Here is a 12,645-nt window from a genome sequence, read left to right on the forward strand (position 1 = left end):
TGTTTTTTAGGGTAAATGAACAATTATTATCTTTTTGTAAAACTTTTTTTTCTGTATGTCATTGTGATTGTGCTTTTACATCCTTTTACTGTTAGCTCTGTTTGCTTCTCGTTTTCCGGTAACAATCTGTGCCGATCGATTGAAGAGCAAAGCAAACAGAAGTTTGTTTAATTGCTTTCTGTAAACATTCACCCAAATTATCAAGCTGAGAATGGCAGAATAATGGCAAATAAGTTGGCAGAATAAGTTCTAAGTTAACAAAATCGATTTGTTTTCTTTGCAGTACAGCTTCCATTAACTCTTCAAGTGTTTATTTTGATTTGAAAACTGCATTCCTGTGTAAAAATTTTAAATTAATGTTGTGTTGATTTATATTTTCATCTTTTTTAATTAAATAATTTTCTGACAGGTTGAAATATTAATCAGTAGAACTCACCAAGAAATGTTTTAATATGAACTAAAAGAAAAAAACAAAGAAAACCACTATGGCCTTCATTCAACAGGTTTGTTAATTTTTTTACAAAGAATAAATAGTGTGTTTAACATAGTTATATACATTTTATGTCAGCTTATTAATATATAAATGATTTCAAATTTATCTACTTTTAAGGCGTTTTTTTTAAATAATTTTACTTTTAAGAGTAATTCCAAATTCTCTTTGAAGTAGTTACCAGACAGGTTTTGATTTATTGTAAACAACTTGACACTTGCGTTTCAAAATTATGCCTTGATGTATTAGGATAAATCAACAAGGTTATGGATTATTTTTATTTGTTTAAAAAAAATTAATTGTCGCATAAAGGTAAAAGAATTGTATCAATGACCTTTCTTTTTACAATATATATTATTTTTAAAGAGTAATACCATAACAAAATTGGTCAACAAATCATGTCACACTAATTACCAGATTAGTTACAAAATGTTTGCACTATACTTAAACCTGCAAGTTTCACAAAAATAAATTTAGAAGGCAATAATGAAAATCAATGGCTAAAATACATCAGCTTAAATTTAAAACGAAATGTATGATTTGCTTAAAAGTTTATCATTCAATTACTGGGGTTTATCTGATAAGCAAACATTGTCAACTATACATGAAAGGGTGGACCTCTATTTTTAGTTCAAGTTCACTTTATAACCAAAATAAAGGAATCAAACACAATTTGTTTACTAAGATGCGAGTTGGCTGTCACGTTTATCCATAAGCTACTTAAACAAGAAGTGACTGATTCCTTGTTGCCCAGCAACCAACTTGAGGGCTTTTGAAACTTGTAATTTCAAGTGTTTCAAAAGGCACCCATAAGTTTGGTGATGTGGATAGACAGAATAAAGCAGTAACAGGATTAATTTACATTTCAAAGTATTTAGTATAGTTCAGTATTTAGTATAGTTCTATTTAAAAGCCCTGGTTGCAAGAATCTTTAGGCTTTAATGCCATATAACCTTATTTGTCAGGGTTTATTGAAATGTGTACTTGAAAGAAAAGGTTTAGTTTATTCAAGGAAACGACATAAAACCATTGTATTTCTGTCAGCTGTAGAGCTACACATTAACATACTTATCCTTTACTGTCAATAAACAAAGAAAGTTTAATTTTGGTATTTGATATTGTGATATCCATGTATTTCTAATCCAAATATATCTGTAAGAAATATTTATATTTCTAAAGTAGTGAGATAAATTTATGAAGTTCACCCTACGCTAGTTACAAAGCATAATAAAAAATAGCAATGAATATTTCATGAATCATCACTAAATATTTAAAGCATAACAAGACATGTACCAAGACTCACACAGTGGCTGTTGAGCTGTTTTATATGGAACACTTGGAATAAAGTTAGGCGGATAGCGAGACATTTTAACACCATGTCACTTGTTTTATTGTAGACTATGTAAACAGGCTTAGATATTGTTTGCAGAGTCATTTAAGCAGTAGTTTATAACTAGAACTGATTTCAATTAAAGCTGTGTGTAGAATATTTATACTTTTGCTTTGCAAATTTAAGTAATAGTGCTTGCATACCTTTAAGTATAACAAACAATAGGTCCATTATTTTACTACTTTGGAGCAGCTATTAGTAGTGGAAAGTTCCCTTTGTTTACATTTCACCTTCATTGTTTGCTAATAGAAATCATTGTCCAGTCACAAAGAGGTGATCATTGTTAGCAGATTACATTCCAGAAAGCAGGGTTTTCGGTATAGAGGTTAAATTTTATTAGGAAATGTTTTAGCACATTTAAAATTATGAGTGGTTTCATACCAGCTGAATATCTGCGACTCTCAAATACCAATAGCTTCAGAGTGGTAAGACATAATTTTTTTTTGTTAATGTTGTAATATTTAATAATTAGGTTCATACATCATAATGTCAAGGCTGTTAAACAATTTTGATTTAGTCGAAGGAGGTGAAGTAGGAGATGATATATTTCAAAAATGTTTTTACTATTTTAAACTTAAAATTCATTTTCTTTCATTTACAGCAACTACAAATGCCATTTGGACATTCTTTTTTTTTTCTAATATTTTTATTTCAAATTAGCCCTGTATCCCAATTATCATAGATTGTGCAAATTTTGAAAAAATAGTTTGTCAATTTATATAAAACTGTTTTGTTATATATGGTCGACAATGCTCAAGGCATTATGTAGTAAATTTTTAGTTTCCATTTTTGAAATGACATTCTATTTGAATATGCTGTTGCTGCTGGAATTGTTTCAATTGTACAATTGTTCTCCAGCAAAATTTTGTTAAGTACCAACGTTTCAACCACCTATTTGGGCAATCTTCTTCAGGGCAATATAATTGCAACTAATATATGTTTTCGCCTTTAGTTGCAATTATATTGCCCTGAAGAAGATTTCCTGAATAGGTGGTCGAAACGTTGGTACTTTAATAAAATTTTGCCGAAAGAACAGTTGCACAATTGACATCCTATTTGTTTCTTCTATTGCCAAAATGCAGATTGTTATTTTTTTAACATATTATTACTGCACTATGTGTCTGGCTTTTTTACCCTCTTTTATTTTATTTACTACAGGGCGATTACGTTTGGTTGTTGGACAAGGAATACTTGAACGGGTGTGATGTTCCAATTGGAGCCAAGGTCAAATTTTCTGACTCAGGACAGATCAAGGTCATCGATGATGAGGGAAAGGTAAAAATATTGTAAATCCTAAAACTAACTTTTCATTAAGATTTTGAGTAAGATTTGAGTTTTCAGGTTAGTTTACTCACGTTAATAAATAAATATATTTAAAGTTTGAAAATTTTTAATATTTATGTTGTACCTTAAATTAAAAATTTAAATCGTAAAAAAGACTAAAGTTTGAAATAATATAACATGAAACCCAACCTAATTTAAAGTGATAAAGATCATGGATTGAATTAGGCTTAATATATATTATTGAACCTTTTCATAGAATTGCAGCAAACACTGTCCTTAAGAACAAATATAAGACAAGACAAATTATTTAGTGGTAAAATCCTTGCATCTTAAGTGCTTGTTGAAACCCACTTTTAAGTGTTTTACTGAATTGGCTGAGGAGGTACCAAGATGCTTATAGACACTTGTTAACCCGCCTTATATATCTTTGTATTCATTGGACCATGCACCCTCAAATACCAGTTCACTACTGTAGGAATGCAGAAACCTTGTTTTTAGGTTTTTTTTATAAATTTTGTTGTTGTTAAGTCTGATTATATTTGGCTACTGCCATTTAAAAAGTGAATACACAAAAATCTAAAAAAATAAGGGAATGTGACAACACCATGCAGAGTAAGATGACACAAATAGGAGAAATAATTGTGATAACCAACAAACAGAATAAAATGGCTTGTTCCTATTCTTAGGGCTTAAGGTTACATCTAACAGTGTATTTTAATATTTCCAAAAAACCTTTAAAAAAACTGTTGGATAAGATTATATTTCTTTGAAATAACTTTAACAATAACTAGTAGGTAAAGTTGCAAAAGAATCAACTTTCAGTATTTACTGCAAACTCCTACTTCAAACATTCTGTCCACAGTGCCCAGATTAGGGCATATTAGGAAAGTACCTTTTCATGGGATTTTTAACAAATTTTTTGTTGTTTTCTGTGAACAACAGGAGCACTGGTTGAGGCTCCCAGTGAAGAATGTCAAAAGGATGCCTGCATCTTCTGTTGGAGGAGTGGAGGACATGATCAAACTGGGAGACCTCAATGAGGAAGGAATCCTTAGGAATCTCCTCCTCAGATACAGGGAGAAAAAGATCTATGTGAGTTGGTGCCTAAGTATCTCAATATGCGTGAGCATAACAAACATAAAGCAAAATGCTAAGCACTGAATGTTGGTTTATATGTTTATTTTACTTTAAATATAGCTTGAAAATATTTCGATTCGTGTAAGACTTTGATATCATACAATAATATCATCCCATCATGGAATAACTCAATTGAGCATATAGCAATGTTCACCGTAACTAACGATATCGGCCAAACTGGGACAATCATTCTTTAAAATAAGTGGTGAGCAAGACGAGAAACGACCGTAACCTTTTTACCTGCTGCATTCTGATGGTAAAACTAGCCTGCAGTGAGGTTCGAACCCCAACCTCGGTCATACTGGGGACGTCGCTCTACCAACTGAGCTACACAGGCTCAAAGGGGAGCGAGTCGAGAAACAACCATAGCACCGTTGCCTGCTGCATCAAGTTCGTAAAACTAGCTTATGGTGAAATATCAAGAAGATACGCCATAGCATGTTTTTCGTAGCATCATATTTCTGCGACCGTTTTGTTTCCAAAGTATTCTATAACTAAATATTATGCCCAGACAGTCTAATTAGGATCGGTCAGTTTAACATAAAGTACCACAGATATGCTTATCAACAAAACAGATACCCTGGTATTAAATTATGAACTTCAGAACAAAAAACACCGATTTCATAAATAAAATAAAATATTCCCGACTGAACAAATGTTGTCTTCTTCAGACGTACACCGGATCAATCCTGAATAATAAAAATGCCCCCCCAAAAAAAAAAATATTCCCGACTGGACAAATGTTGTCTTCTTTAGACGTACTCTAGATCAATCCTGAATAATAAAAATTCCCAAAAAAAAAATATTCCCGACTGAACAAATGTTGTCTTCTCCAGACCTACACCGGTTCAATCCTGAATAATAAAAATTCAGGAAAAAAATTGAAAAATTAAAATAAAATAAAGCCTACTGACTGAATGTCTTCTTCAGACGTACACGGGTTCCATCCTGGTTGCTGTGAACCCTTACGAGGAACTTCCTTTGTACGAAACCGACTCCATCAAGCGCTACACCGATCGCAAGATAGGGGAACTCCCCCCGCACATCTTCGCCATCGCTGACAACGCGTACAACAACATGTTACGTAACAAAGTCGACCAGTGCGTCATCGTAAGGTAAGGGACGTCATCAAATTAATAGAAAATCAAAAGTATTTTTTGCTCTCTATCCAACCACGTCTTTATAATTAACTTAAAAAAATATATACATATATAAGACAATATTTGTCTACTTCTAATTTTACTGAGGAAAGAAAAATGCCGTTGGTCAAAGTAGCAGTTTTGGTGAAATCCGAATTAGATTATCCAATACCAAATTACGCAATTATTAATATGTTCGAACAAGCGAAATTGAAACTTTCAAACGTAATGTTTTTCGGGTTGTCAAGTAAAATGTTGCTTTGACGCAACACTTTTAGTGAAATCCAAATTAAATTAGAACTACAACTAGCCGCATTTTGCTCTAATTCATTGAACTATCTACTTGTCCAAGTCTGCATTGAGGTCTTAAGTTCCCTTGCTGCAATTCCCGTCCTTATGTTTAGTACCGTGGGACAATGCGAAGCTCCATTGTGATGTAACAACCTACAGCGCTTTACGGCGTTGACTCTGTGTGTGTGTCTTGTTTGCTGAAGTAATAGCCGAAGGGCCGAGTAAGCTACGATTAAGTTCAGGGTTACGACTTTTGTCGAAAACGCCCAAAACTATTTCGTTTAAACGAGCAGTAATTCTGTAAGGCGAATTAGGTCCGCCCATTTTCCTAGGCCAGTGGTTCTGAACCTTTTTAGCTTACGGACCTGTTAAATTTCAAAACATATTTTGCGGACCTGTGGACCTTCAAAACTTAAAATCAACCCAAAATTTAATAACGCAACAGTATGCAACTAAAACACTTCTTAGCTTTCGCATACAACTGGTCTTAAAGACTTAAACAAGTTGTAGTCTACTTTTAAACAGTTGGGCACAATACTTGCAGCATTGTGACGTACAATGAAGTCCAAAGTATACCATTAAATCTATGTTACGTCACAATGCTGCAAATTACGGAGCTGGCCAAGTTCTAAATTGGATGGATAAGCCTTCAACATCTTGAATTTTGCAATTGAGATATCAAATTTTAATAAATTTTGCGGACTGGCAGGAAATTTGACGCGGACCGGCGGTTGAGAACCGCTGATCTAGGCCACCATTGCGTTACTACTTTTGTAAAAATCTTACTCTTTAAAAACCATCAATCTGAGCAGGGATGTCCGATTCTTTGTTTTTCCGTTACCGATAGCCGATATTTTCGGTAAAGTACAACCGATCCAATCGGGTAAAATGACGTCATTACTATGATCCAATGAACTTATTCTTATTGAAATACAATGCGGTCCTATCCGATTTTAAATGACGGCATTACCAAGTTAAAATAAGGAAAATTGATGAAATTGATACTTGCAAACGTAGTGTATTTCGGTTTGTCGTGTAAAATATTGCATTTGCGCCAGGAAAAATACCTTTTTAAAGTCAGAAAACGCTCAGATAGTTGGTGAACGATGCCTAAAGTTCCTACAATAGTTTGGTATCAGATCGACACCGACACTATCAACCAAATATCAAACAAGTATCGATACTACCACTTGGCATCGGGTCCAATATACGATACAATATTATCGGACACAGTCTTAAGTTCGAATTTTGCTAGCCGCTGGCTAAAAATTACGAAAACATTCAAGCAAACTGAGTAATTTACAAAAAATAACAAAAAAAATAGAAAAACAAAACAAAAGTGCAAGTCGTTATCATATGTCAAGTCAAAGTCATTTGCACCAAAATTTGTAAATTAATAAGATTAACGAGAAAGTCATGTCACTACAGCACTGCGCTTTAATGTTCATGTGGGATTTTTTCTCTCCAAAATCTCCACTCATAGCTTTGCCAGGCGAAACCAAGCTCCGTTGTTCTAATGTTTACTTTTGGCAAACATTGCCGGTCAAACTTAACTGCTCCTCTAACTAAAAGCATACAGTGATCATTGCACACTGCCACCCTTTGTAAGGCTTCCCTGAGCGAATTGTGGAGTGATCAATTGATATCAGTGGTTATTTGTTTAGTCTTGCTTCTGGAATGTGCTTTGGTAAAGTTACTATCAAAAAAGTAATATGTTGGCCACATATCTGTATGATATCCCTATAGGGTTAATTTAAAGGTAAAATCATGTAACAATTTTGTCAAATTTAGTATATATTGCAAACGCATATCATATTTATGTTTTTCGGCAAATTGTGTTGCGAAAAAGCGAATCGAGGGGCCACCAGTTCATGCCCCCAGCTATACTTTTTGCCAGCTATGTAAACACAAACATTTTTCGTGCTTTCCCCAAACTTTTTTATTATGTTATTGTACGTTTCAAGCGGTTTATTCAACCCAAAGGATCTTCGCATACATGTTGCTACTCATGAGCACGAAGTGCAATTTCTCTTAAATGAGACTGTAAATACCGTTATTTAGGCCAAAATACGAATTTGTTTTATGTGGCTAGGCGTCAAGGGTTTGTTCGATTAAAGGTTTTGCCAGTTTTACCCAAATAAAATAATTATTTTGCGTTTTGTGCGATTAGACTAGATTTCAGCGTTTGACATCTAAGGATTAGGGCTTAAAAAATCAAATACTCTTTCCAAACATAATTACTCTTTAATTTGTGACTCAAAGGTAGAATCTCTGTAGTGGAGCGCAATCTTGGCTAAAATTCCTTTATCAATTTATTCACCGGATCGGCACCGATACTGCCCTGGTAACGGACGAGTACCGATACTAACACTTTGTATCGGTTATCGACTACGATCCGATACTATCGGTCATTCCCAGCCAGGGACCTTAACGATTAATCACGTAACCGGCGTTCACCCGGCTTGCAGACTGTGACGTCACAAAGTTAATGATTGCCCAACAATGGCGAGGCGTCATATTAATTGTTACGTAATCGCTTTTACAGTGTTACGTCGGTGCCAGCGCGAGAGCTCCTTTCGATTGCTTTTTACGATTTTGCGGCATTTACGTTTTAATGTATGTGGACCTTGCGCTAAAGCTTACGGGTCGTCACACCTCACGCTTTAAAGTTTTTTCAATAAAAGTTTAATTTTTGAAAAACAAATAAATATGAAACCGGTAATTGTACTATTGTATCCACACATATATGAAGCCCTACATAGAAGCGATAGCAGGCCACATATTCATAATACACCGGATGTTTTCTGTAAAAAAAACTCAGTTAAATTAGTCGGCTTATCTTTGAAATAATAAGAGTGTCAATTTACGTTTATTTTTTCAATTTTGATTTGCTTAATTTTTTTATTAGTTACAACTGACAGCACAAAAATAAACAAGTTCGTTTACCGTCGTTATCAGACAAGATTATAAACAAGTCATTTTCAAATAACTGAAATCCAAGTCAAGTTATTTTAAACCAATAGCAAGCCAAGTCCTCACGCAAGTCAATTTCAAGTCACAGCATTGACATCACAAATTTATGTTAAACTTTTAAAACTGGTGAACACGTTTCATTCTGGTCAATGTTTTGCGACAACACACAAACAACGAATCAACTAGCTGTTTAACATTTATTACATTATATAATTGGCTTATTACATCCAATTTTTACTAAAAGTATTCAATTAAAGCACCTCAACATGCGTCATTGGTGTAAGTAACTTAAGTCATTTGTCCTAAACTGGAGTCAAGACCTTTTTTACCCGAAAGACTTGAGTCAATTGAAGACATTTAAAAACAGTGCACTTAAGTCAAAGTCAAGACATTAACTTAAGTCATTACAACACTGTTATTAGGCTCAAGAAATTTTCAATTCAAAGAAGTCTGTTCTTGGGCTAGAACAGTGGTCGGCAAACTTTTTTGTCGCGGCCCAAAGTACTCTTTTCAGAGCTTTTAAAGGCCCACTACATAAAACCAGTACGGAAACAGTGGCGGATTCAGGATATTTGTTTTTAAGGTGAAGTATTACACGGCGCCTTGATGGCCAAAACACTGCCACGCCATAATGCAAAACATATTATAAAAGGAATACTATACGCGCAAAGCGCAAAAAATTTTGCGTTTCCTTATATTTAAATGTGGCAAAAAATAAATTACATGTACTTTTAAAACAAAGTGCAATGAATGTACGGCTATCACGCGGCCCACAACTACATGTTAACACTAAACTATACTCAAAAGTAACTCGCGGCGCACTAAAAATGGCTCTGCGGCCCACATTTAGGCCGCGGTCCACAGTTTGCCGACCACTGGGTTAGAACGTGAGAAGTGTGTTTCTACAACATTTCTCGACCACATTAGGTTCGAAAACATTTTAAGCTCAAGGACATTTTTTTAATCTTAATTTTTTGTGCAGTGGCGAATCAGGAGCAGGAAAAACTGAATCCACCAAGCTGGTTCTGCAATACTTGGCTTCGAAGTCCGGACAGCATTCCTGGATCGAACAACAGATTCTTGAAGCTAATCCCATTCTAGAAGGTAGAAGGAAATATTAACTCACTGAGTAGCTTGTAAACTATATTGCAGGGGTGGGCAACCAGTCGTAGACTAGTAGCCTCATTCTTACTCTCTTAACTCACTGTATTAACTGCTTGAGCTATAAACAGGGCTGTATTAACCATTAGGCAAAATCAGCACTTGCTTAGGGCAACAAGGAAAGGGGGCACCGCAGAAATTTTCATGGCCGATTTTCTTTAATGATAAATCCGCCTTAGATAACCTTGTGTAAGTTATGTATATATGGATTTTAATTTTTGAAACCTAAGGATATAAATTATTTACCGATATATATATACAGAAGTAGGTAATATTGTGTTTTAAATCAATTCTAATAACCTCATAACATAGAGGTGAATGCATTGTTCTAAAATACGTACTGCTGCTACATGAACAAAAAAACAACTCAAAAAAGCGTTATAGCGACTAGTTAAAATGTGGACAGTCCTTTCGTCCACTGTTGTTTGCATATATTCTTGACTTGGCGCTGAGTGTTTTACCGAGAAGATATTAATGGACCAATCCCATAAAACTGTGTTTGCTTAGCACTTGGTATGCCCGGTCATTACTTTTATTTTACGCCCATGCCCAACAACTATAGGTGCTACTTTAACTATACGTGCTACTTTAACTATACGTTGATGACACTTGTGTCAAATATAGTAATTGTGATTGCCGCACTTTCTTAGGGCGCAAGTTCGAATCTGACTGACCACTTGTTTTTAGAATAACTTATGTTTTGTTATGTTATGTAGAATTTTGAAGAGAAATCTAAAAGCGCTGTTAACAGAAGATCTGATTAATATATACAACACATTATGTTTTCATTTTACTTTTTTGTTTCTACCGGCCTCGCCTTAAATCTTTTACTGTTACAGTAAAATATGATTTCCAAGTGGTACATATTCACTAGGGATGCCCGGTACTTGACTTTTTATAACCGACCCTCTAATTGCGATTGCAAAGCAATTTCTCTTCAATCAAAATTGCTTTTTCAGCTTTTGGAAACGCGAAGACAATACGAAATGACAATTCCAGTCGATTCGGCAAGTTCATTGACATTCAGTTCAGCGAGAAAGGAATCATTCAAAGTGCGAAGATCGACCAATACCTGCTCGAGAAGTCAAGGTACAAGCTTATTCAATAAATGCACAATTAAACAAAATTTTACAAATCTATTATTACACCGGGAACGTTTTGGGGCTCACTAACACCTAACAAGTCAGTTGATCATTATGGGATCTTTATACTAAAGGGAGTCTTCTGTAAGTTTCGAATCCAAGCCCATAATAAAGATGTGCTAGTATTGTGTGAAATGGGGCGATTAGACTTATTATCATGTTTATGAAGGCTATAGATTATTCAATCTTCGATAATAAATATCTATTAACATAAGTTGGGTATAGCTTTTGTTGCGGCTACATAGTTTATTGTTTAAGGCTATTCTTTCAAACAAAAAATACCCCGACAGAGAGCCAAATAGTTGTTATATATTTTGATTTTTGAATCTGAAACTAAACTTGTTTTAAAACCCCAGTATCGGCCATTCAAGTGATTTCAACCAAACAACATTGTTTTATATAGATTGGTTCATCAAGCACAGGACGAACGAAACTACCACATATTCTACTGCCTGCTTGCTGGGATGCCTCAGGATAAAAAGCAGGTTTTGGGACTTGGGAAACCTTCTGAGTACTTCAACCTTACCCAGGTACGGTAGCAAAAAACTGTTAGTGCTATTGCTTAGGTCTAAAGGTATTGTTTTTTGTGAAACCCTTCCGGGTAATAATTTAAGTAACTTAAACTTTTACTATTATGTGCTAGATTTACTGATTTGTACTGGATTTGTAAATAATATAGGCAAAACTGTCGGTAATAAAGAAAAAAGAGATTTTCTTTAATAATGTTTTAGTATTTGTTGTCATTGGTTTTAAAACATCCAGAAAGTAATGAAATTTCTTAAAGTGATTTTCAATTATAGTTTAATCCGGTATTGAATTTTTAGCCTCTCAATTTTTCTTAATAATTAACTCGGACACCGTTAAACTAGAAATGATTGTTCATTGGCTTTCTACTTTAATGATGGGTCGATTAACAGTCTTTAGACAAAATTAATGTGCTTTTTTCCAAAAGTCTATTGTTCAAGATGTTGTTCGTTAAAGTATGTTGGAGTTCGACCAACAGTACTTTGGGAATCCGTGTCTTGTTAGCTTTGTATCCTGTAAAGCATATTTATGATGCTTTAGGGTTAAAAAGTAAAGAATGTTTTACAATACCTGCAAATGACAGGTTGAAGGCAAAATCACTGGAACGTGATTTAGGCGTTATTAAGAACATTAGGTAGCTTTTTGCACGGGATTGCATAATATTTATATAAAACGTTTACAAATACGTAATCCAACTCTTTTAAGAAAACCCACAGCAGTTCAATTCAAGCATTCCAGGGCCATGTTCGTTTGCTAAAGCTTAATGCTCAATAAATACCAATAAATCACAAATAAAACGTGTTAACCGTTCGACGACTTCGACAAAGTGTAAAGGTTGTGCCACCATTTGCCTTTTTCTCTTCCCGCCCAAGCTATAAAAGGCAAGCGACCCTAAATACCTGATCAAACATTTGCTTAAACTCTCAAGGGCGTTGCTACTTTGGCAAAGGTTTTGCTGACTTAAAAAGAAGTAAAAAAATAAATGACATTAAATGTGAATTGACGTGGAGATTCTTTCTTACTTGACAAACTTTTTTTATGTTTTTTTTTTCTGAACAACTTTTGCAAAGTAAAACTTTTTGGAATTTTACACACTTTTCATGAAAACTATTA

The 12,645-nt window shown here is 34.3% G+C and overlaps 1 protein-coding gene across 1 annotated transcript in view; it reads left to right on the forward strand.

Moving 5' to 3' along the window:
- Positions 1-3,026: 3,026 nt before the first annotated feature.
- LOC146165612 (unconventional myosin-VIIa-like) overlaps positions 3,027-12,645 on the forward strand; it is a gene marked incomplete at its 5' end in the record, with an annotated part of 46,766 nt that continues 37,147 nt past the window's right edge. The window contains 6 exons of the mRNA XM_083381242.1: positions 3,027-3,155; positions 4,107-4,256; positions 5,232-5,416; positions 9,687-9,808; positions 10,825-10,954; positions 11,411-11,537. Of these exons, the coding sequence (XP_083237368.1) occupies positions 3,027-3,155; positions 4,107-4,256; positions 5,232-5,416; positions 9,687-9,808; positions 10,825-10,954; positions 11,411-11,537 (843 nt within the window). The remainder of the gene's footprint in view (positions 3,156-4,106; positions 4,257-5,231; positions 5,417-9,686; positions 9,809-10,824; positions 10,955-11,410; positions 11,538-12,645) is intronic.

This window comes from Ascidiella aspersa, chromosome 2, assembly GCF_963924565.1.
Source record: "Ascidiella aspersa chromosome 2, kaAscAspe10.2, whole genome shotgun sequence".
Classification (NCBI taxonomy): domain Eukaryota; kingdom Metazoa; phylum Chordata; class Ascidiacea; order Phlebobranchia; family Ascidiidae; genus Ascidiella; species Ascidiella aspersa.